The 26,305-nt window shown below is 34.7% G+C and overlaps 2 protein-coding genes across 9 annotated transcripts; one reads left to right on the forward strand and one right to left on the reverse strand.

Annotated features, from left to right (window-relative positions):
- Positions 1-141: 141 nt before the first annotated feature.
- LOC115455882 (protein mono-ADP-ribosyltransferase PARP16) lies at positions 142-10,027 on the reverse strand. Of its 2 annotated transcripts, none has more exons than XM_030184673.2 (7): positions 9,955-10,027; positions 6,006-6,150; positions 5,770-5,925; positions 4,587-4,796; positions 2,516-2,696; positions 2,152-2,322; positions 142-473 (listed from the first exon to the last, which is right to left on the reverse strand). In XM_030184673.2, the coding sequence occupies exons 1-7, from the start codon at positions 9,957-9,959 to the stop codon at positions 307-309; spliced, it is 1,035 nt and encodes a 344-aa protein (XP_030040533.1). In that variant the 5' UTR covers positions 9,960-10,027; the 3' UTR covers positions 142-306. The 2 variants fall into 2 exon arrangements, with proteins under 2 accessions (XP_030040533.1, XP_030040523.1); XM_030184663.2 differs by having other exon boundaries at positions 9,733-10,002.
- Positions 10,028-11,817: 1,790 nt separating this feature from the next.
- Positions 11,818-25,563, forward strand: LOC115448207 (aryl hydrocarbon receptor nuclear translocator homolog). 7 transcript variants are annotated; one of them, XM_030175600.2, is made up of 14 exons: positions 11,818-12,055; positions 13,650-13,698; positions 15,903-15,983; positions 17,192-17,352; positions 18,866-19,038; positions 19,108-19,255; positions 20,153-20,335; positions 20,452-20,540; positions 21,004-21,214; positions 21,514-21,664; positions 21,752-21,876; positions 22,135-22,352; positions 22,468-22,621; positions 22,738-25,563. In XM_030175600.2, exons 1-14 carry the CDS (start codon positions 12,028-12,030, stop codon positions 22,938-22,940), a joined length of 1,974 nt encoding a protein of 657 aa, XP_030031460.1. In that variant the 5' UTR covers positions 11,818-12,027; the 3' UTR covers positions 22,941-25,563. The 7 variants fall into 7 exon arrangements, with proteins under 7 accessions (XP_030031460.1, XP_030031543.1, XP_030031695.1 ...); XM_030175683.2 differs by having other exon boundaries at positions 22,741-25,563; XM_030175835.2 differs by having other exon boundaries at positions 22,150-22,352.
- The last annotated feature ends 742 nt before the right edge of the window (positions 25,564-26,305 follow it).

Here is a 26,305-nt window from a genome sequence, read left to right on the forward strand (position 1 = left end):
ATTCATCAACAATTCATTTTGTGACAAATAATATAACTTATTAGGTATAGCATAGTCATTTGGCTACAGAAAAAATAACTAAGAGCCATGTTGATATAATTATATTATTAATACACCTTCGTACAATAAATGAAACACAAATAAAATTTATAATATTCTATTCTGAATTATCAAGACTAAAAACATAAGGAAAACTTGGAAATGGTCTAAATATCAATAAAAAATGTGTAAAATTACTTAAAGAATGATGTTTTAAACTTTCTAATTTAAATATAATTCGTTAAATCAATTGAGACATTGTTGTAATTAAACTTTTATGTTAGCAAGTGCTACGTCCAGTTTCTTCAGCAAAACTTTATAGTAGTAATGTATTGGTTGATTGTTTGCAAATCCGATTGTAGCCAACATCAAACCGTAGCCAAGTAATATTGAGAAGAGTTTATGTCTTGATAACCAGTAGCGCAGTCCTCCTGCTGCAATGTGTAGATACGTTTAAAATTATAATTCAGGAAACAATTATACATACATTTTTTACGTTATTAATTGTTTCATAACAATTAACATTGTAACTCATTGGGACTTTTACTCTTGTGAATGACTATCACGTGAACAGAACTGTGACCAATACTAAAATATAATACAAGTATAATACAGTAGGCGTGTCAGCCACCATGGGTGACACACGAAACCGATATCAATGTGTGTAGCCTCGTCCTGATTCTAAAGACAATAAACAAAAACCGTACTTTATTAATTAAATACTTATGTTTTTGCTTCCATCTGAATTTATGATAGCTAGTAGGTACCTTAGGCTAGGAGTCCATTGAAAAGTTACATTTGGGGTTGCGTTTTTTAGAGGACGCAATTTTATTTTTTTGAAGTGTAGGGGGGGTCAGTCTAAAGCTAAAACCAAGTTTGTGGGGTCGCCACCCTTGTCCCACGGCCGCCATCTTGAAAATAGGGGTTGAAATGGTTTTACGATGTATCTCTTAAACTATTTATCTGACAAAAAAATATAAACATTTTTGTTGCAAATTAAATTCTCTACAACTTTGGTCCAGTAACTTTTGTCGTAGAACTATAAATAAAAAGTTATAAGCGAAAATGTTAAGAAATTCAATGTTAAGCAATGTCCATTGCAACGTCATCAGAACGTGTGTTTATAAGGTTCATAATACTTTTTTGTACTCTCATTAATACCCAAATACCCAAGGGACCATTAGGAAACAAAAGAACATCTGCCTGCTATTATTATTATTATTTCTAATCTCTTATTGTAAGAATAGCTGATAATATTGTGTTGAAGTTGTCGTTCAACTTATATCTTTTAGTTGTGCTGTGCTTTAAAGACTTTTAAAAGTCAAAATGCTAATAAAAAAAAGTAGTTTTCACTCAAGTTAAAATCGTGTCTAAAATCATTCGAAATCGTCTTCACAATTAAAAACAGAATAAAATACATCCGCACGTACAGAAATATGTAGCACAACTAAAAGATATAAGTTGAACGATAACTTCAACACAATATTATCAGCTATTCTTACAATAAGAGGTTAGAAATAATAATAATAATAGCAGGCAGATGTTCTTTTGTTCCCTAATGGTCCCTTGGGTATTTGGGTATTAATGATAGTACAAAAAGTATTATGAACCTTATAAACACACGTTCTGATGACGTTGCAATGGACATTGCTTAACATTGAATTTCTTAACATTTTCGCTTATAACTTTTTTATTTATAGTTCTACGACAAAAGTTACTAGATCAAAGTTGTAGAGAATTTAATTTGCAACAAAAAATGTTTGTACAGTTTTTTTGTCAGATAAATAGTTTAAGAGATACATCGTAAAACCATTTCAACCCCTATTTTCAAGATGGCGGCCGTGGGACAAGGGTGGCGACCCCACAAACTTGGTTTTAGCTTTAGACTGACCCCCCCTACACTTCAAAAAAATAAAATTGCGTCCTCTAAAAAACGCAAGGTAAGGCCTAAAAAAATGTAACATTTCAATGGACTATAGTGAGTAAAACGGCTTATTAATATTGACATGATACTTCATAATTAACAGTTGTGACTGTTAAATGGAGAGGACTGCCACCTAAGCTCCGCCTGCGCTACGCCACTGTATAGTTGGTACTTATAAAATTATTTACCACGTCTGTTAGAGCTTGTAGTGGGAAATCTCATAGAAGCTGGTTGCTTAGCATAAACTAGTAAGTAACGAACTCTTACTAGATCACAATTAGTTACAATGTATTGTGTTATTGGACTGTCACAGCACTTTTCGAGTAATTTTTTCTTTCCGTCTTCATTTAAACCATCACCTGTATAAGGTTAAAATTATTAGGTTAATTTAATCTTGAATTCATGTTAGTACCTTGGGTAAGTAGTACATAAGAAAGTCGTTCGTGCAACATACGTAAAAAAATTTAGCCCTTCTCAATACTGAAGGGGGCTGGTAAACGAAAAAATCGTACAAATGCTTAATAATTATTATATTGATACTCTATTGCAAACCTTCATTGGATACAGGTTTTTGATAGTTAATGCCATTTGGAGCATCTATTACTTCACACATTGCCACACAGGATAAATGTCCCCCGATGCAACTCGCGCCCCATCCGAACCCGCCATGACTATAGGGCAAGCTCACTGCCAAATCAGGAGATAAATACACTCCACTGCTCAGCAACGTACTCTGTACCAAATAATATAATGTGATAACACATAAAGAATAGTGTTTATAACATGTGATACTTTGGAGCAGATGTCGATAGCACTTTTTATTTGCTGTGTTTTAAAGATCATTGTAATTAACTAAACCATAAAGATGTTGGTAAGTATATCATGGGGGTAATTTTTCTACCAACATCAATCTAATCTATCTACCTATCAAACAATGGTCCATCCACTTCTTAAGACCCTTCTCCGAGAAAATGACCTTGAGCATTCGTTCCATAATAATATAAGTATACGAGTTACACGTGGAAGTATAAAAAGATTTACGAATAATTTCTTGAAAAAAACATGTTTAGGTATTTGAAAAACTTTAACTACCAAAATATTCCTCATTAAATTGTTAGGGTTGGTTAAACATCTTAGGTTACACATTAAAAATTTGTGTACTCTTTGATGCTTGGAATCAATAATTTTATTGGTATTTTAATTATGATATTATGGAAAATAATATATTCATTATAAAAAATGTAAATAACCAAGGTAAAATAACATTTTGTAGAAATCCTTGTTACTTTTTTCTATGTTTTATAAAAATTCTTATATAAATATTTTTGGCGCGCCGTTTTTCTGGGGATAGCGCCTTACATACCAATGCTGCATTTACTTATAATACAAATCACATCAAGTCAGAAATTGAGGGTAGCCTTTAGCCACCACCCACATCGGAGCGGTGGCGTAACAATCAGGCATCCCTGATTGTTACGCCACATGCACATGTGTCCGTAACATCTTACGGACACATGTGCATGTACTTAAGTATAAGTACCTACTTGTATATAATAAAGTTTTTGTTTGTAGTGGTTTTGCAAGTCAATTTTATTTTATGGTATAAAGTTTGAATATTTTCACTTTCATGTTAGTAAAAACTAGACCTAACTAATTTATTGCGAAATTGATCTTTGTATTCTTAAAAGTAATATGCGGTTCTGATTGAAGAAGTTTTTACGTCGAAAAAAAATCTGTATTAGGTAATTAATTGGATAAGTTTTATTTACGTTTGTTTGAAACCACATTTATCTAAATTATTTTTCCTTTCTATAATTTTTTAACTGAATATTTAAAAAAATACGTCTTTTATTCAGTATAAAGCAATCTACCACTATATATTCGCAACCTTTTCTGCGACTAGCCTGTTTCGCTGTACTTAAGTAAATACTGCACGAATTTGACAAAAATAACGACATCCGCATACACAAAAAGTCTGCCTTGATTAATACGGATGCGAATGTCAAAATTAATGCTGAAATTCCGCAGTTGCGGTTGGGGCTGCGGTTATCCGCAACATAAAACAATAACAATAGAGTGGGATGATGGGCAAAATGCAACGTGGCTGAGGTTCAGTGGACCTCAAAATGTTTTTAATTGTACCTACTAAGTTTTTTTTTGTCTATAGGGACCCAAACAGATGTATGATACTACAACGAACATTTGAGCAGACCAACTGACAAACATTTCAATAGTTTTTTTTTTGCTAATTCTTCGCGCGTAGCAGTAATTTTTTTTTTCTATACTTATATATAACACACATGTACACATCCCTTTTATCCCCGTAGGGTTTGGCGCTATACAGGGATTCAACTAGATACAAATCCACTAAATCCACTTTTCACCGTGTGTATATGACAGGGAACGAGTTTATGGCCATTTCGGGCATAAATTTCAGATTCCGAGCTAATACAAAGAATAAAAGCCTAATATCAGTACTTACTCAGTATTTGAAGCCGAGACCTCAGAGCGTACGACGTACTCGTGCACGCAATACAACTACGTCACCAAGATTACTATTAAATGTACACGGAAAATCTACGTTTTAGAATGCCTCTAATGTATAGATGGGGTAAAACCCTACCTTATTTAAATGTTGTTGCAAACCAAAATGTAATATTGTGTAAAAATTTTCCAAGCGATTTCCATGGTATGCATAAAATACATTGTGATTTTTTGACAATTCCTTCCATCTCAATTCAGCAGGAGATTTGCTGGTACTTATGACTTGAAATATATATTGAGGATTTGGTGCTAATTTGCCGGAATTCGACAATTCCAATACACTTGCATGCTGTGAATAAAATATTTTGTGTACCGTTGGTATGCATAGGGACAACATTTCCATTATCAGGAACAACGATTACGTAGGTAGGTCATAATTCATATACGTTACTAAACTAAACTACATACTCATCTTCTTGAAAATAACACTTTAAAATAAGTTTACGAAACGTAGACGTAAAATAAAAAAGTGTAAGTATGTTTTGAACAAAATAAATATCCATAAAAAGTAATTTTAATTTCATGTGCGGTAATGCCACTAATATTTTAATTCGCAGAGATTCGTCGCAACGGCAATAACACACTTCCAGTCTGAAATGCGCACCATATTTGCACTAACTACAACATTATCATAAAATTAGAAAGTAAAACCGGGATTGTTGGTGAAAATACTCGTTATTCATTAATGATTTTTAGCACAATGTTAACAGAGGTAGAGATGAGTAAGTATGTATGTGGTTTCATTTATTAAGGCATTGTCAAAATGACCCTGTATAGTTACCTATTTATTGTAATTACTACAAAAAAAAACTACATGGCGTTGCAAATGGTGTAGACTTTAGGTCGGTTTATTTTATATAAATAAGTATTAAACAGTAGCAACTCAGTTAATAACTGAATTACAAAACACTGCTAGGCATTCCACCATGAAGACATTCCATTTCACTGGTCACCCTGAGGCATAAGATGTAAAGTAAGTCACATAATATCAAGAAATTAGGTTGGTTTGTGGCTACAATATGATGTCTCTCAAACCAGAACACATCAGTGCATGCATTCGAATAATCGAGATTTAGCTGTTTTTTCGTAATGTAATTTTATTCGAAATAAGGTTGGGGTACATATTATGTATATTATAGATTTAATATAAACGAATGGGAAATATACATAAATATGCTATGGGAAAATGAAATTAAAAAATAGAACCTGCCTACCGCAAAACACAACCACCCAAAAAAATTATTGAATGTATATTATCTTACCGCCTCAGTTGGTACTGTTTTAAGATTCGGTTCTTTTAATCTCACAAGAACGTAAAACAAGAGATCAATTATATCACTTATGTTGGGCAACATTTCTAAGTTGTCCAATTGTTGTAAAACCAAGTCCAATGCTGGTACATCGGTGATGGCACTAAGCTGTAGTGATTACGATGGAGGTTAGAATGTTGAAATATAAATACTTAATGATTTTTTTTTAATTAATAAAACGATTATACTAATTCATCCATGTCTTTCACTCCACTTTTCATAAAAACTGGTGGAAAAGGGCGAAGACAGCTTTCGTAGCGAAAACTAAATGCTGCAGCCACAAACAAACTCCATTTTATATCTGCAGCTTTATAATCCTTTTCTAACACTAATCTGTAACATACAAAATTTAGTATCATCATTATGTAAATAACATTATATACGTGAACATGGAATCATACTTTTTTAAAGTAGTAAAATGAAACTAATATCATAATACTTTTCTGGGTATGTATGCAGAATGTCCCATAAATAAGTTATTATATTATGTAAGGGGCCGACTCTATACCTCATCTAAAATTACTCTTAAAATCTCAGGACTATTTTTTAAAGAATTTTGTCTAAGTACAGTTTTTTTATTGCTGCTCCTGCAAATCTTGATATTTTTCAAAATCTGTTATAGTTAAATATTGCCATGTAAACTAACATGTAGAAAAAAAAATTTCTTCATTACCTTTTTAATTTATATATCTAATAAAAAGTCACCTTCTAATTTGTGATAAAAAAGATCCAACTTTACAGACGTCTCGAGAAACAAAAATGTAGTAGAGTGCTAAGATGTTTTTATTACATAGATACGTTGTCCGAGCTCAATACTGGCAAGACGAAAGTAAGGCAATTCCCCGACGTTCACTTAGTCAACCTCGAACCACTGTCGCGGCTAGTCGGCTTACTACCTATTTGTATTCTATTAATTAAATGCCTTCCTGTGTTTTTAGACGATGTACAAATTATACAGCAACTATAAAAGAAAATAAACGTTTCATTTCATGTGTAATTATACACTATTTAACTTATCAAATAAACCGAATGAATTTTATTCGACTGTCATGGCGACGGCGGTCGACGCTCGCGCCATGTCAATGCGAGCTGCTAGGGAAGATGGGTAATGACTGTCTCAGGCTTTATAAACCTACTATTTCTGTTTTATAATATAATAACACGGTATGAAATAAAATCATGTATTTAGGTAATAGTTTAATTTAAAAATACATCAAATACTTGTAAATATTTACGGTTCTGCTTTTGTTTGAATTATAGAATCCCTAAAGATTGACTGCTAAAAGAAAAATGGTTGTGTGTGATTAGAACTCAAAGGTGTGAGAATGATTGGATACTAACTACATATTCTACTGTCTGTTCCGATCATTTCCTAGAGAGTGACATATACGTAACCAAAAATAATGTTAAAAATCACATTAAAGCAAAAGGTCACATAATCATTCCTAATGTCAAAGATATTCAAATTATTAAAAATCGGATTTTTAAATCGTTTGTAAGTTGTAACGACGTATTTCAGTCTTTAAATGTTCATTCCTTAGAGCACAACCCGACGTTTAATCATAGATTACACCTTATCCGCGCTGTTATAGATAAATTCATTAATGTTCGCTTACATTTCGCACACAAAACTAATATAGATTGTAAAACTGATTATAAAAAGACAAAAAGGAATAAATTAAGTTTGTTTGAAGTTTATATAAAGTAAACACGCTGGCGCTAAATAACTAGAGTTTTATGATGGAGACGATGATATATTATATCTTAAAGAATTTTTGTATACCTAGTTTTACGTATATAGAGCATTTAAAGCAATGAATATATTTATTTATATAGTTCACCTTACTGTCTAAAATAAATGTTTCTCTGTTCACACAATAAATTGTTTTATTAAAATGAAGTGTCCAATTTTCCCCAAATTTCTCTGATTGTAGGTCACACGCGCTTTGGCCAATGAGCGTGCGGCACTAACGTTGTTACGTAACTGTCGATGTATATATATCCTTTTCTAACGAATGTGTGCTGCATCTTTTTATTCCTTCTTCGAGCCAATTGGTAATTATATGGACAGGTACGTGACTATAGCACATAGTGCGCCGTTTTTTTGTGCCATTTTGTTAGTGTATGCCGCGTCTATTTGTAAAACGTCATTGGTAGAGTGGGTTTTTTTTTTATTGTATTATAGGAAATACTATGGTATAGATTTCCCATTAGGAAAGATGCCTCAATCATTATCTAACATTTAAAAAGATAAGTACACATCGACAAATCGAACGGCATATTAGGAATTAGGATGTAAGGTGGTATCTACTATGCGCCATCGCATGGGTGCCTGCTAGCCAGCAGACAGGATTAGATAATATTATAGCGTTAGCCCGATCAAAAGGTTAGACCGTTTATGTCGCATATTGTGCGGTTTCACAAGGGAATGTGAATAATATTGCAAAATAAAATATATTTATTTGTCACCAAACCAACTGACAAAACCTAAAACCATAATTTGTTATAAACTTAAAATAGAACACGCACACTAAAAACGTATTGCCAATAAAGGAGCTATATCTATACTATTATATAAAGCTGAAGAGTTTGTTTATCTGTGCCAAAGCGATTCAGGATACAAGTAATTCGCGTACAAGCCGACAACCCCCCCCCCCCTACACTTCAAAAAAATAAAATTGCGTCCTCTAAAAAACGCAAGGTAAGGCCTAAAAAATGTAACATTTCAATGGACTAATAACCCAATGTTGCAAATGCATGACGCTTAACTCAATTAGCCTGCCATCTGTCGCTTGAAACTGAAGAGGTTGTTTGAACCCGCTAATCGCAGAAAATATTAAATCGATTTTGAACATTTTTAGGGTTCCGTACCTCAAAAAGAAAAAACGGAACCCTTATAGGATCACTGTGTTGTCCGTCCGTCTGTCAAGACCCTTTTTCTCAGGAACGCGTGCGAGTATTAAGCTGAAAATTCTATCAAATACTTAGATCTACTGTCCCTTGGAGCTGTGAAAAAATCAAACTTTTGAGCCAACGCAATCAAAAGAAACAGCAATTTAAGACGCCTATTTTCAAACTCGCAAATACTCGCAAGGGAATCAAAACCTAAAGGGTACTTCCAGTCGACCTAGAATCTTGAAAATTGGCATGAAGCACGGTTTTATAGCACATATAAAGGAAAAATTTCAAAAACTTAATTATTTTAGACCTTTGTCTTTCATTTAAGCTCCTCCAGCTTTCCATATTGTAATGTTATGGATTTCATTTTGCAATAAAAATACCATAACTATGTCTAGATTGTCGTGATGGGTGAACTTTTACTTATATACCTACAGGTTTGTACGAAACCCTAGGTGCGGGAGTCCGACTCGCACTTGGCCGGTTTTTTCACCAATAGGCAGCTACATTACTCTATAAGTCCTGAGTGCTATAGGCTACTTTTTATTCCGGGAAAATATAAAGCGGGCATTTTAAACCGGAAAAACATTTTTACGTTGCCGGAGCTGAGAAGAAAAGCTAGTTAAGTATAGTATTAAATTTGCAATTTTAAACTATAGCAAATGTGATAAAAATGCTAATTTATTTCTAATGGCTAAATCTATCTTCATATCCACAAAAGGACCTGGGTAGATGTAACGAAAATGATTATTTTCATTCACCGGTTTCATGTTCATAGTTACACAAGGAGACTATGACTAATCCAGGTTTTTTTTATTATATTAATTGACTAAAAATCAGAAGAGGCATCTAAACCTCATTCACCCTATGTCAATTCTGGCCTTGGTAAATCTGTGTGCCAAAATTCCTTCCAAATCGTTCAGCGATTTCTTATTTTTACTATCACTAAACTTCTAAACGTTTTATACCTGAACTCTTAGTAACAGACCTTACATTAATACTATAATTTACTACAACCTCAGATGAACAGCTTTTTTTTCCAACGTATCTAATCTAGCTTGATAATTGTCGCTTGGTGTTTCTGATGCGGATGCGAAGTTGCAATTCGTAGCAGTATCCGACAAAGCCTCCGGCTCACCATCCATGATTTATTTAGGTAAGATTTTTATTTTAATTTCGTATTTTACTGATGTGACCTGTGTGTATGATTATATAACAATTTTGATTCCTTTCACTCACATCATTGCCGTGTTTTTATCTCAAAGCATAGAAATGTCATTAAATGCATGGCCGTTGAATATTCAGCCAGTACCTACCTATCAAAGAGTATTATAATATATATGGAAACTACCAATTATGTAAGTAATATTTGTTTTTTTAATTTAGGGGCTTAATCTCAGATTATCTGTCTTTGCTGGTTAGATACATATTATCCTGAGCAATCAATATTACTGTGACCATTCTTTGGGATTATGCGGAGTTGGATTTTAGTAGAAAGGAGAATACTCTACTATTTAAAACGCGACCGATTCTAACAATCGACCCGGACGTCGACGCACCTCCCGATCCCCTCGCGCCGGTGACGATTGAAAAAGTCGTCTCCCTGATCAAGGCACTAAATAGGCGAAAAGTCCCCGGGGCTGACGGTATCCCCACTAGGTTACTGAAAATGCTACCGGAGCACCTTGTCAAGATTTTTGCTGACATCTTTAATGCAGCATTCCAGAACTGCTACTTTCCTGAGGCTTAGAAAGAGGCAGTCATGATAAGTATCCACAAGCCGGGAAAATCCGCATCAGAACAGGCCTCTTATAGGCCGATTAGCTTACTCAGTACTATAGGGAAACTTTATGAGCGGATCGTCCTCGACCGTCTCAAAATGTAGCTCACCCCCACAATCTGCTCCCTCCGGAGCAATTTGGTTTCCGCAATAGGCACAGTTGCATGCATCAGATACTCCGCATCACGGAGCATGTCTATCCTAAATTCAAATTAGATTTCTATACCGGTGCTCTTTTCTTCTTCTTGGGATTTACTTGTTTCCAATCAAATAAGACGATTTTTTATTCAGCTGGCCCATTTTATATGTTACATTAATGATAAGAGTTACGCCGCTAAAAATGATAAAATAATTCATGAAAAACATGTTTTTTTTTTTTCAATAAAAAGATTATAAGTGATTGATATTCAATGATTATTACAAAATATTAAGATGTTCGTTATCGCACCCGCAAATGCATATAAGTACATTTATCACCGATAGAGTAAGCAGTGATGCATCCACTTTTCGCCTTATGTGTTCCGTCTTAAGTTATTAATGGAGGCGAACCTATACCCATTACGGGCCCAAATTCCGAAATTGCCCGAACCGTAATTCGAACGAGACTTTGGAGCGATGATGGTACTGCGCACGCCAAGCAAGTATGCCACCGAGGCACTTATAATTTACACATTTATTTATCTATATATTCTTCAATCATATCAAATAAAATATTCATTTTAATTATTAACAAACTTTTTGAGAAAGGTGTGAGGCAAGCATCCGCTTTATCTGAATTCCGTTTCTGGATTCACCATATATTTCCGGATGTATAAGCCCAGCCTAAGGCGGAGCTGTTAAATTCAGATTTCACATTACATGACACTCTGAGCATGACACATTTGTATGACATGTTCACAGCCATCACTGATATTTTTGGATGTGAATTTTAAATGATTCTGAATTTCTGAAACTGATGAGAAGGATATTGACGAGCATTCTGAAATCTGAACCGGAATTTATTTCGTTTCACTCAGTGCAGGTGATTCTTTTCTTTGAGCCACAACATTGTGTTATTCAGTCCAACGTTCAATACACGAAAGGCTCAAAGGACTAGTGTCCAGAGTAAAATAACAAAGTGCAAGCTAACTAAGCTAATTTCAGGTGTTGCTAATGAACGGCTTAAAACATTTTTATAAATAAAATCTCACACTGTAAATAATTATTATAATGCTGTGTAAAATTGCTTTTAATTTGAATGAGAACTATTTTGTAAACAGATATTATTATGTTTTCTATATAAGTTTTCAAAACCATGTAGCATTAATAATTTAGTTATGGCAAGTTTTTCTGACATTCATGTCTGGTCCCTGACGGGTTTTTGTGGTTTGTTGTAAATGGAAAATGGCGTTTGTATTGTATTGAAGTGTAGTAAACATAAATTTATTCTGTGGTAAACTGGGTGTAATTTTGTGTTTGTTGACAAAGTAAAATTGTAATATTATCTGGTCATCTGGTGATAATATAACGTGGACTAATGAGTTTATTGACCGATGTCTGCCGTGGCTCCCACTATCCCCGGTTAGTGATGCGTTTTCACTAATAAATTAGACATAAAACAAACTCTTGAATCTTGTGTGTTTATTAATTTGCTTAAATGAAAGTACTTCATACAATTTCATTACATTATAATTTGTCTTCATATAAACCATCATCGAAATACGTCAAATGTTATCGACCTATTTTTCAGTTTGACATCACTCCGCGTGACGCGTTGTTATTAATTCAAAAGATACGAAATTGAGTTTTTGAAACGGATTTATATTTATTCGCATCAGCGAATAAAAATGTATGAATATTTTGAACAAATGTCGCTTATTTTATATCGCTCATGGGGACTTGATGTTACGTATTTATGGTTAGCAAGGTACTTTGACAATTTAATATATTGTCAGATTACTGTGCTATCTGCTGACTAAGGCTAATAATGCAAAGTGCAGCACACAAAGTATAGGCATACAAATGCAATGTCTTATAACTTTATTAGTTGTGTTGCTATTAATCAGGTCTATTCATTTATAATTCATAGTATGATAATTTGTAACTGTGCCTATATATTCAATTGCAATTATACAATTAGGTTCACTTCTCTATGGCCTTCATTTAATCAATTGCTTCGTTTCTAAGATTTATTTATTCAGAGGTCAATTGTATACAAAATAGTATTTTTTATGGTGGAAAAATTTATGTTGGTTATCTGAGTTAATATTGGTGCATATGAACCATTTTTAAACACCTAAAATCAATCACACAATCACTAGTGAAACAAATAATTTTAAGCACTGTATGTAAATATTATGTTTGGGTATATATATACAATTCCTAAAAGACAAATACATGAGAATTGCATTTTATGTAGTCAGTGAAAGTCCTACAGGTTGGAGTGTTTGTTAGTCTTGAAATATATTTATCATTCCTTGAGCACAATTTTTATGACACTGGTTGAATTTAGAACATCACATAATAAAATTAAATTCATTCCTACAGGTGCTATATGTTGGTGTACTGTGTGCCAAAATATTATGGTGTACTGTGTGCCAAATTTCATTCAAATCCATTCACTAGTTTGTGTGTTCCTTCTAACTAATTATCTTAATATTCCCCATTTTCAGAAACTTTTTGCTATTAAAATTATGTTAGTTACATTTATTAATTTCTTGATGTTGATCTATATTTTTTGTCTTTAAATCGTACAAGTATTTCCACAGCCATGTAAAATATACAATCACAAAATTATGGAACTTAATGCTATATTTATTGTCTTGAAAAGTTATTATAAAATGTGGTAACTTACTTTATTGGAAAATTTAACAACATTCTATTTGACAGTATAGTTTAGTAACCTCTTTTTTAGTAAAATTCATGACACTGATTATTTGAAATTTAAGGTTTTAGAAGTGAATAATGTTTCATATGAATTCCTTAAGTGATGGTGAGTTATCTGAAAAGATTTCTCAAAATCCACATGAGGCACATGGCAAATAAATTCATAATATTAGTATTACGCACAGAGATGTATATACACACTCACAGACACAAGAACACACATGTATCTGCACAATGCATAACAATCAAAATTATGTGAAATGTATTTAGAAGTTATGGAATGTTATAGGGGCTGACCCAGCTAAGGATTTACAAAAACGCCGTGCCGGCAGTGTTGGGTGAGTTTATCAATAGTAAGCATTTGTGTCATATATATTGATGAAAATACATTTTGTATAGCTCTTACTATTTTACACATAAAAATCCTGAGTGATTCTGTAAGTTGATTGCAAATTTCTTAAAAAGCTTATTTTGGCATTCAAATCATAATCTGGGTAGACAATTACTGAACCAATATAATGATTTTTTTTTAATTTTTCATATAACAGGATTGTGTGGGGGGCCTATTCATGTTATTATATATAACTAACATTCTGCGTTACTAATAAACACATTTTATTCATCAGCAATAATACAGACTATAGAGTCAAACAATAAAAAGTGGGTCCCACACATATTTTGTGAAAATGAAGGAAGGAAAACATCTTGGATTTGTATCACCATTGTTGTGGAAAGGACCTTTAAATCATGAAAATTACTGATATAAATTAGGCAACATATTTCCAGGGACTGTAAAGCTTTTTTTTAAAAAAAAACCTTGGGATTCCTTTAAAATGGTTGTCTGTGGATATTAAATACCTAAAAATAAATATGTATAATTAAATAATTGCAGAGTTATTAAAGAACTATTATGCAATAGGCGTGAATATGTCACTTAATCATACCTAGTCATTTCCTTTAAAAAAAATTGGCGCCAAGAGTGATGATAAGGCAAGAGTTTTCCCCATGACCTTAATATTTTTTTAAACAGACAGAGAGGTTGTTGGGGCTAAAGTAGGTTAAAAGACTACTGCTAGTCTATTTTAATAGAAACAGGCAAAAAAAAGGAACAAAATGAAAAATCTGTTTTTCTTTCCAACATTTGTGATATTATTTGTTTTTTATATTCAATTAATATTTTTTAAACTGAATATGAATTTTTTTTTCAATATTGTGCCCATATTCATCACATTAGAATCTATTAAAAACACACACAAACATTTTGGAAAAAGTATAGAAACCATGTATATGAGTTAAATTAGTAACATAACTAGTTTGTAATGCTATTTCTCAGAAAACTCAGTCTGCCTTTTTATACAACACCACTGTGTTGTGCTAGGAGCTATTATAATATTTATTAAATCGCCAATGTAAAAGTATTTACAGCTTACGGTTGTTGTCCCAACTGACTTGGAAATATTGAATGGTGAAAATTCAATTGTATGTTATACAGTGTCAATAGTAGGATTTCTGCTCGACAGTAATCAGGGCATCTGGCCTAAGTGGAGACAGAAAAAAATCCAAAAAACTCGAGAGATCGAGAAATACATTCAAAGAATTCCAGAAGTAAAGAAACCCGTATAACATGATGTGGAGAACTATGTCTAGCAGTTCTCTGAATAGAATGGTATAAATTCTACTTTTTAGACCTCTTGTATGCAAGTAGCTGTCTGGGCAGATACCACCGCAATGTCTATTTCTATCGCCACGCCGTTGTGTGTCAGCACTATTGTTAAGATTTAAAGGATTGTAACCTGCATAATGATTGGGCAGTATAAGGCTTAATACGTTATGTTTCAGGGAGATGAGGGCAGTGTAATGTCACGCAGTATTTTGTAATTCAAAGTTCTACATGGTCTTCCTACTGTTCATGGGCGGTCAAGTCGCTTATTATAATCAGGCGAGCGGCATGTGCGTCTCGTCATTCAACGGCAATAAATTACATAATTTAGCCCCAGGGAGACAATTGATCCTCCGCTTAAAATATTCCATTTACCCATAGGGGTGACAATTTCTAGAAATGATTAGCCAGGTTTCACAAAATATTGGCGATGTTCTTACGAGTTAAAATGCTAGTAAACTTCAATTTAGCAGTCATTTTTCAGAGAAAAATTAGATGACAAACAATTACATATAAAGGTTGCAAGAACGCTGTCGATAGTTTATCTACCTTGAATTCAAGACGCAAGGTAATAGAGACGGGTAGGTCTGTAATTTTTAGAAGTCGGTTCCGGATGTACATCCACCTCTGCGGGACTACACCTTGATACCATACCTGTCTGCCGAACTGGTATGGGTCTGAATTCCCAATTACGGAAATGATGTCAATTTAATACCTACATGGCGGATGGGGTTCCGCGGAATGGTGTCCATCCAGACACATATCTTTAACCACAATAAGTTTGGCAAACCGTGGGATGTTCTGGTTAATAAATATTAGCCTATGATGAACACAATACATCCATATTATCTACACGTGTTAAAAATACCTACATTGTTGCAGATCCGATGAAGACGACGCAAGCGGCGGGAAATATACAAGGATGGAGGAGGACAATATTCAAGATAAGGAGAGATTCGCGAGGTATCATAATCTAACGATAATAACTCCTTTTATTAGGCTGTATGATTAATGAGACCCAGGACTCATTCGTCAGCTTGAACATTGCGTGTGTTTTTTTTATTAGTAAAATATTACTTAATTGAGGGAACGTCATTCTTTATGAGATCTGAGAAAACAGAAATTCATTGGAAGAAACTATGAATGCACTGGTTATCCTTTGGAAGCATTACATAGTAAAAAGAGCTAAATTATAATACCAAAATAGCTTGGCAAAGTATTTTTTCTGCTTCTACATAAACCGATATATAAAAACATCAAAATAAGCTTATTATGCCTAATGCATCATATATTGTAGTGTTTTGTAATCTATACAACTTATTTATAAATATCCGACTGCTGACATGCGCCGATCGCTTGCCTAATAGTAACCACGACACATGGATGTAGATAGAGTCATTTTGCAAGGGACGACCCCAGGTGAAAACGAAATATATAGCGGCTAGTCAGGTAATTTTAATAATTAAAAAAAATGTAGTAAGTAATAGTATGCTGCCTCAACATCCTGTGGTTGCTCACTATTCAATTTTGTAGTGGTTACGGAGCACCCTCCCACATCGCCACTCATTTTCCACCACCTCTAAGTAGCATATCATAATAATCATTTTCACTTAACAAATTGTTTCAACCATACCCACCCTAGCCTTGGCAAAATCTCCAAAAATTTCCTCACTCTAATAAGTTTTTGCGATTGCATAAGGTACTGCCTTTGTATTAAACAGATGTTTCTGAATTCTTATTAATGTTTTAAAGTAAGTATTTTAAAATCTTTGCGATTTACTTCAGACGTTGCTGTTAAGATGAAACACAAACCTGTAACGGTCTCGTAACGATGTAATTCGTTGTTAACGCTGCCGTGTGGTGATTGGAAACGTGTCTTATCTAAGATTATGCGTGCCATTTTTTTAAAAATGTTTACTATCATCAGGCATTTCACTTTAATATTGTCAATGGTTCGGCACAATCCATAAACGTACTTCTATTTTGGCGCGTTATTATTTATCACTACATAGTTTGACGCTTATTTGATATTAAGTATAACTACTTGTTATTATGCCACAATTAATTTATATTATTATACTTTTTTACAAGGAATCAAGTTGTGAAATACATCCACTATAGTCTATTGTATGATAAATATTATGCAATATTAATAAGGCGCAATCTTTTAGTCGCGAGAATCATTGCGAAATCGAAAGACGCAGAAGAAACAAGATGACAGCATATATCACGGAACTGTCCGACATGGTTCCAACATGCTCCGCATTGGCGCGGAAACCAGACAAGCTCACCATACTGCGTATGGCTGTAGCACACATGAAAGCTTTGAGAGGTACGTCAACGCATCTGACGATGACTATCATAATTTTATTTTGTCATTTACTACTTTGTTATGTTATGTCTGGATGGCTTATTTTTCTGTTATTGTAGTAGATATGCAAAACTATTCACAGGAAGGGCATAAGCTTAATAGTACCATCATAGAATTTGTAGTACCGTCCTGGTTCCTAGCTATATCTAAAAAACTGCTGCTGGTTTAATGAACGTTCCTCAACTTATGACATTATTGAAAATAAATAATGATTTTATAACAATTCAATATTTACATTCGTACGCACAGAAATCCCACTCAGCTGAAATTCTGTCACGGTGGTCAATCTCATCTGAGATCAACCTGGTACGCAGGGGATATAATAGTGTGCAAATGCGTGCGCAATACACGGGTGCACTCTATTCCTTCACTCTCATAGTCCCGTGAGACAACAATCTGACCTGACAAAGATATATCAAGCACAGAACCAACTACTTTACCTGTTTTCCGATGCACGGGGGCATAACACTGTTATTATCCTGACGTCGAGTTATGAAAAGACGACAAAAAGCCCAGTTACAATTTTTATCTGCTCCGGGATTCAAACCTGGGACCTTAGCGCCGTTGTCGTATCCATACCCAATACCACTATGTCATGGAAGTAGTCAAATAAGAAATATAGTCCATTGAAATGTTACATTTTTTAGGCCTTACCTTGCGTTTTTTAGAGGACGCAATTTTATTTTTTTGAAGTGTAGGGGGGGTCAGTGTAAAGCTAAAACCAAGTTTGTGGGGTCGCCACCCTTGTCCCACGGCCGCTATCTTGAAAATAGGGGTTGAAATGGTTTTTACGATGTATCTCTTAAACTATTTATCTGACAAAAAAACATTATAAACATTTTTGTTGCAAATTAAATTCTCTACAACTTTGGTCCAGTAACTTTTTGTCGTAGAACTATAAATAAAAAAGTTATAAGCGAAAATGTTAAGAAATTCAATGTTAAGCAATGTCCATTGCAACGTGATCAGAACATGTGTTTATAAGGTTGATAATACTTTTTTTTGTACTCTTATTACGTACAACACAAATCCGCGGTTGTCGGCTTGTACCCGAATTACTTGGATCCTGAATCGCTTTGGCACAGATGAAGCAATTGTTCACAAAAACAAATTTTTACTAACTGTTTCAGAAGTTACTGTACATATTGCGTGTTATTGTTGTTACGTGGACAATCGAACCGATAATGTTGTTCGTCGTCGCAGCAGCAGCTCCAGTAGTTTATCGTCAGTTTCAGAAGCTCCAGAGCCAGACTTTGATTTTGTAAAAACCATTTCAACCCCTATTTTCAAGATGGCGGCCGTGGGACAAGGGTGGCGACCCCACAAACTTGGTTTTAGCTTTACACTGACCCCCCTACACATCAAAAAAATAAAATTGCGTCCTCTAAAAAACGCAACCCCAAATGTAACTTTTCAATGGACTAATAAGAAATATTCGTGTTTGAGATTCTAAGTTAAGATGTATTGGTTTTAGGTACAGGAAATACCTCTACGGATGGAACATACAAACCATCTTTTTTAACAGATCAAGAATTAAAACATCTTATCCTTGAGGCAGCTGACGGTTTTTTGTTTGTAGTAAGTTGCGATACGGGTCGTGTTATATACGTTAGCGACAGTATAGCACCAGTACTTAATTATTCTCAGGTAATTTATCATTTTTATGTTAATTTTCCCTGGATTTTAGCCGATTTTAATATTATTGTTTAATTTAAGGGTGAATGGTATTCGTCATGTTTATACGACCAAGTGCATCCAGACGATGTGGAGAAGGTTCGGGAACAATTGAGTACCCAAGAACCACAAAACACAGGTCGCATATTGGACTTAAAGACTGGAACTGTTAAAAAAGAAGGTCATCAATGTAAGAGGCATTCCAAAGTTGTATTGTGATTTTTCGGGCTAGAATATCATATTAAATGAGTTTCCCTTATGCACGTTAGTAAAATGTTAGTATTACATCAGCAGGTAACTGGCAGTCTACAGTAAAGGGGTTCTAATTAGGGATGTTATGGAGCTCCGTAACCGTAACCGAAACTATCGGATATCCGAAATAAAAATATATCCGTAACCGTAACCGTATCCGTTATAAAAGTTTCGGATAAGTTACGGATAATATGTTCCGACACGTTTTTGTTTCACCGCTTACACGCTACGTGAAATTTGTATAGTTTGTTATTTTTAATCATAACATAAACTCATTCATAAATAGTATTTCTTTTTATTGAGTAAAGTGAAGTGAAATGCGTCCAAAGTTTTTTTTTTTTTTTTTTTTTTTTTTTTTTGGTCATGTTAAAAGTAATTTTTGCAAAATATAAACAGCGTGATAAAAACTTTTCACGGAGAGGAGGTGTCACTACAATGACGATGTCAATACGATGACGATGAACAATAGTTAGTATTCGTCACCCTACTGTATTACATAATATATATATATTTTTTTTATTTTACTTTAATCAAATATCCGTAACCGAAACTATCCGAAACTACCGGATAATCCGAAATAATTATTATCCTTAACCGTATCCGAAACCGATATAATTTTATTCCTATATCCATATCCGTATCCATATCCGAAATTTCATATCCATAACATCCCTGGTTCTAATACACGAAAATATTAAAGTGGAATCATGTTATCTTGTATTAGATCACATATATGTAATAATAACTCTTTTTATAGCGAGCCTTATTATAATTTTATTTGCTAAGATGAAATACAGTTATGTGAAGGTGTTGAGTGTATGTGTGTGGGTTGCAGCGTCGATGCGGCAGGTGATGGGGTCGCGGCGCGGGTTCATCTGCCGCATGCGCGTGGGCGGCACGGCCGAGAGCGCGCACCTGGGCCGGCTGCGCGCGCGCAACTCGCTTGGGCCCTCGCACGATGGGCACAACTACGCCGTCGTGCATTGCACGGGATATATTAAGAACTGGCCTCCTACAGGTACTGTATGGATAAATCGAGGGACGACATGATACTTCTTGTGTGCGGAGCGCTTTACTGTCACATAATATATATAAAATTAAAAGCAATTAATTTTATGTATTTTGGGACAATAGATCTTTTTCCAGGTATGCAGATAGATCGTCCGGTTGAAGAAGATCTTCATGCGTCTCATTGTTGCCTTGTTGCGATTGGTCGACTGCAAGTAAGTTTTGAATCTTTGATTAGTCTTATATCTATAATCTATATCTTCACTTAACATTTTATCAGTAGGGCGAAAATCGAGTTAGTGGATCAACTAGCCATAAATGATATAAACTCCTATAATACAGTAACGGTAATCTTGAGTTCATTGCCAACGACTTTAAAACAAAAGGGGTTTGAAAAGAGGGAATTTTTGTACCTCTAGAAAGATAATTCTGGAGGTGCTCTCGTGTAGTCGGTGAGTATCTAGTACACAAAAGTGTTATTATTTTTTTACTTTTGCGTGACTCAAATCTGAGTATCAGTTATGGTTGTCGATTGTCGTTGCCAAACAGTTGACGACGTGCCGAATTCTCGCCGAGACTTATTGTGGGGTCGTTTCGTTGATCGATTCAGGAATAATTTATGTTACAATTGCATAGATTTACTGATATGAAATTGAAAATAAACCTTTTGATAAATAGGTAACGTCAACACCAAACACATCCGAGAACAGTTTATGCAACGGAGGAGTGGAATTTGTGTCGCGGCATTCTGTCGATGGTCGCTTCACTTTCGCCGACCAGCGCGCCACTCAAGTGGTGGGGTACGCGCCGGCAGACTTGTTAGGGAAGCTCTGTTACGAATTTTACCATCCAGAAGATCAGCAACATATGAGAGATAATTTTGACCAAGGTAAGCTCTAGTTTTCTATATTTTATATTTTGTGATTTTCGTTATTAATAATTTACATTTCGTTAAATTAATTTATGCGTATAATTTTTTTTAAAGAGTTAAATCTTAATTTGATTATAGTAATGTACAAATTCATTCACTAACATCATACTACATTGTTAATAAATGACATAAGCTAAATTGTATTTTGATTACTTTTAATTCGGAAAAAACCTGTCGCGGATTAGCGGCGCTGTACTTCGCAAAGTTTTAGATGAGAGCTGTGAAAAGAAATCGTAAATCTTTAAATTTTGTTACAGTGCTGAAGTTGAAGGGTCAAATAATCTCTTTGATGTACCGATTTCGAACAAAAAATAGAGAATGGATATGGTTAAGAACTTCCGCTTTCGCTTTCTTAAATCCATACAATGACGATGTAGAGTACATAGTATGTACGAACACGCTAGCAAAGTAAGTAAAATGATTTTTTTTTATAAACAGACTGCTTCTTCTACCTTTTAACTTAATTTCATATCGATTGTGTATTGGAATTTCCAGTCGGTCGCTAGGCAGCACTGCCGGTGAGCCGGCTGCAGAAGAAAATTACGACTACCATTTGCGACACCGCGACGTGTACCAGACCCAGCCTACGACACTTCATCATCAGCACCACGCGCCTCAAGGTAAAACGTTTAACAATGTATACATATATACATACGTTAGATACTATTATGGAATTCTGACTTTGATATGAAAATTGATAAAGCGTAGGAGAAAGTCCTACTCGTGGAGAGGTCACGATTTTCAGTCATTGATTCAGTGACCCTTTTATTGTCCGTTAAAATGAACACTTTTACAAGTTTTAGAAATATCGACGGGCTTAGGTAATATTCTTATTATAATGAGTATCGGGCGTGACATGGTACTTGTGCAATGTTAAGCGGATATGGGCGCAGGCAGCGCGCACGGCGTGAGCGGCGCGGTGAGCGGCGCCGTGAGCGGCGCGGTGAGCGGCGCCGTGAGTGGCGCGGTGAGCGGCGCGCGCTCGCCCGCCGAGCCCGTCGCCGCGCCGCCCTACGCCGCGCACTACGCGCCCGACTACTCGCCGCACCGCCCCGCCAACACGCCGCCGCACACCACGTGGACCACATTGCGACCCGTGAGTTGATCGCACCTCTTGCCACACAATACTGCATACTTCTACCTACAATTTTTAATTATTTTATTTTATTTAGAACATTTTTGATCGTGACAAACACATTCTTTTCACGCAGAGCGGCGGTGCAGGTGCAGGTGAGAGCTATGCGTACAGTGGGGAGGGAGGCCCCGGCGGTGCGCCCGAAGGCAGCCCGGCGCGATCGCCACCGGCACCCGCCTATCTTCCACCTGCACACTACCACCATAACCATCACCCGCATCCAACACATGGTTAGTCACTGAGTATATTTTTCCAAATACTTATGAATTTGATCTTTGTAGACAAGTGGTCACGTTCGGTAGATTGGAATCTGGTATGTTCGTTTCATGTGGATTTGTGTGTGCAGCAGGCATGTGGGCGTGGCAGACGGGCGCGACGGCGGGCGGCGGCGGCGGAGTGGCGGGGGTGGGGGGCGGCGCCGCTCCGGCCGCTGCCGACACCACGCATGCGCCGCACGAGCTGTCCGACATGCTGCAAATACTGGACCAGAGTGGCACTGCCGCATTCGAAGACCTCAATATAAATATGTTCAACCCGAACTTTGAATAAACTTTGTATGTTTATGGCTATGTATCGTTTTACGAGTAAAAAAATATATGGTGCTGATCTTTCGGAGAACCGCCGTGTATTCATGGTGGACCAGTACCGTCGGTCTCGTCTTTGTGAATTTTAAATGGGTGTAAGTTGCGAACAATGGCATGCGAAACTGGCGGATGAAGATATGAATATTATTTACCATTAGGTATTATTATTATTTTTTATTCTAAATACATCCACGTGTAAAAATTAAACGCTAAAACAGACCATACTTAACATTTATAAAGAATGAAACATAGTTAATTTACGAAATCATTTTATTGGGAGTCTGACTAAAATGTTTACATATTGCTTTCGAATAGTAACTTGCAAAATGTGTCCATTAAGGCATAAGGAAGATTTTTCTGTTGTAGTATTTAATCTAGTACATGTTAAGTTTTGGACTTTAGAATTTAAAAGGTATATGAGTTATCAAACATAGGCGGCATATTTATCAGATATAACATTTATTTGATTATTTAATATAGTGACGCAATATTTACGAATACAAATATTCGTTTTCGAAAAAAGAGCCAATTATAGTATATTGACAATAGACAAATATAAAAATAATACGTAAAATATTATTCGGAGCAGACATTGAGAATCTGGTGTGAAGACCACACATTACACCTTTTATCACTAAAATGAAATAAGTATATCAATATAAAACATTCCTCTATGATAATTTCAGTAGCTAAAAATATTCCAACACCTAAACGAAATCTTCTGACGTCTATGAACTTATTTTTTTTTTTTACAATAATAATTTACTCAAATTAATTTTAATAATTAGATACGAGGTTGGCTTAATCAGCTGAATACGTTAGTGACTAAGAGGGAAATAAATGTGTTTTATTTTTCAACATATCTTTGTTTAATTTAATGTTTGTTTCAGCAGTGTCTCAATTAAGTCCTTGACTCTGAGAAATAGAGCACAATTTAATGTATAATCATATTAATTATTTCCCTTGAAATTAGTGAAGTAACACAGATTGTAACAAAGGTGCCCTCATGGGTTCAATCAGTAGTCTGCACAATAAAACTGCCTGATATTGTAATGTCTTTCTCTGTCTCACATCGCAGTACTGAATAAGTTTTACGACTCTTGGAGTATCTATCTTCAGGAATGCGATACCTGTAAATATGACTAGTTTTAAAACTTTTTCTGCGGCTTACATTTGTTCTGGGCTCATACCAGGCGTATGATATAAAAACGGGCCACAACTCAGTTCTACAGCTGCGATGCGGCAAAGTACATACGCTGTGTTTTGCGTACCCGTTGCGCATACCAATTCCGGAAATTGCACGGCGCGTCGTAGCGCCCATTTTGACACGCCAGGCGTTGTAGATCTACATACTGGACTCCGAGTTACCTACGCAAGTGCAGAACACATAAATGACAACACACTTGGCGCGTGACATGCTGCCCAAAAGTAATAATTGTTATGGCGCCGCAGTTAACGCATTATTATGTGGGTTAGATAACCAAAATCGAACTTAATTTTCCTTATCTTTATGATAACTGAAATATTTTCAAAACTTGTGTGCAGATCGCAAACTATGATGTAAACTAAGTAACTAGCTTAGCTTAACTTTCTACAATCGGTGTAATGCGCGATGAAGTTATAAAAACTTCACAATATTAATACGTTTGTTATCTATTCGCAGGATAGTAAAATGCTCGGAGTCTATTTGTATTCGTAATGTTAATATTTATTGCATCACTATGTCTTTAACGTCTTATGATGAAGATTATAACATTATGTCACGTAGTGCAAGTATACGTTAATAGATATTATTTTTCGTAAAAATACAATGAAATTGTTCAAAACATTAAAAGTACATCGGGCAGGTCTTTTCTTCGGTCATATAAACATACTTGTTACGTAAAAAACATTTTCCGCGACTAAATAAGGTCACGAAAACATCGTGAAAGCCATAAGTTCTCTTTGATTTTAAAAATGTGTGAGGCAGTGTCCTAGAACTAGTATTGCCTTGCATAAGCCTTTACTTTTTCTGCTCGCATGTCGGTTTCAATTCATTATACCATCGGGGGTGTTTTTAAGTTAAAAATGTTAGTAATTCAGTAAGTACTTTATTTTTACTTATGCATTCTTAAAAGCAAAGTTATTACACAGATACATCTCAGTTTATCTAAAAGAAGTGGAATTATTTTTATACGTTTAAAAAATGAGTTTGGCGTAAATGAACAGCTTAATAATTATTAAAATTATTGATTAATAATATGCAGATTGGAGAAAAACATTTAAAACACAACTATTTTTGTTGCATTTCGGGGGACCTTAGTATTAGATACCTACTTAGAAAGGTACCAATATTTTTATGTAGTTTCCCATTTTATTTAAGTTATATTCTTATTAGTACCTAGTAATAAACGCACACCATTTATGATTAGGAGTTAATGTTTTATTTTTTTTATTTAGGTAACAACATATAAGGTATTTTTTTTTAAATCTAGTTTTTTTCACTATAATTTTTATCTAATCCATCTGTGTTCTCGACCAGCGGCTGGGTTAAACTAAATGGTAATAATCCTTCTCATACCTAATAATGATATTTATAAAAAAAAAAACTGGTACATAGCTAATGTATATTTTTTTCACTTTGAAAATAATAATTATTTGGTATCGATTTATATTTTATATGTAGGTACTTACTGAATTTTATATTGTCGATATATTTGTACAGACCATTATGGTTATGATTTAGGTATATCTTATGTAGAGTATTCCACCAACCTGTTATGAAAGTACTTACCGATTTTTTATTTATCTATACTTACATATAATAAAATTGCAATGGGCCAATGTCAGTAGATTCAATTATAGATATTGAAGAAAAACTAACATGAGAGCTCTTTATTAGAGCAACAGGGCCCAAAATAACAGTTTTAAGAATTTATGTCTGTCTAAGTTTATACACGTATTTCGCAAAAATTACTGCATGGAATTAAATACAGATTTAACTGATGTATTGTTAGAGGTCTATCTTAAGATCACGCAGGCGAAGCAGCGAGTGTCTAATGTGAATGGTGTAATTTTTTCAATTCCGTAACAACATAATTATGTTAAGTATATTTGCATGAATAGGTACAGGTTAAATCACAAAATTAACAGATACAATATAAATGTAGGTAAACACATATTTATATACATTTCTAGCACTGATTGATTAAATACACTAGACTTGGCTCTTTTTTAACTGATTTTGTCCAATTCCAATGTGGGATCCGTCCGGAATTCCCCGGATTTGTCTTAGTTTTAAGGGCGTCCGGGTGTAACCCATTTTTGTTACCAGGGGAAATGCATATTTTT

The sequence above is a fragment of the Manduca sexta genome, chromosome 25 (assembly GCF_014839805.1).
Source record: "Manduca sexta isolate Smith_Timp_Sample1 chromosome 25, JHU_Msex_v1.0, whole genome shotgun sequence".
NCBI classification, from domain to species: domain Eukaryota; kingdom Metazoa; phylum Arthropoda; class Insecta; order Lepidoptera; family Sphingidae; genus Manduca; species Manduca sexta.

What these genes read in the sequence shown, in the direction of transcription:
- LOC115455882 (XM_030184663.2), bottom strand. Translation starts at nt 9,860, where the DNA reads ATGGATGGTGAGCCGGAGGCTTTGTCGGATACTGCTACGAATTGCAAC. An exon ending in AAAAAAGCTGTTCATCTGAG is followed by an intron (nt 6,151 to 9,732) that starts GTTGTAGTAAAT and finishes TGTATGTTACAG; the next exon opens with ATTAGTGTTAGAAAAGGATT. An exon ending in TGCAACAACATTTAAATAAG is followed by an intron (nt 2,697 to 4,586) that starts GTAGGGTTTTAC and finishes TATTTGGTACAG; the next exon opens with AGTACGTTGCTGAGCAGTGG.
- LOC115448207 (XM_030175600.2), top strand. Translation starts at nt 12,028, where the DNA reads ATGTCTGCCGTGGCTCCCACTATCCCCG. An exon ending in TAAAAAAGAAGGTCATCAAT is followed by an intron (nt 19,256 to 20,152) that starts GTAAGAGGCATT and finishes TGTGGGTTGCAG; the next exon opens with CGTCGATGCGGCAGGTGATG. An exon ending in TCAGCACCACGCGCCTCAAG is followed by an intron (nt 21,877 to 22,134) that starts GTAAAACGTTTA and finishes TGCAATGTTAAG; the next exon opens with CGGATATGGGCGCAGGCAGC.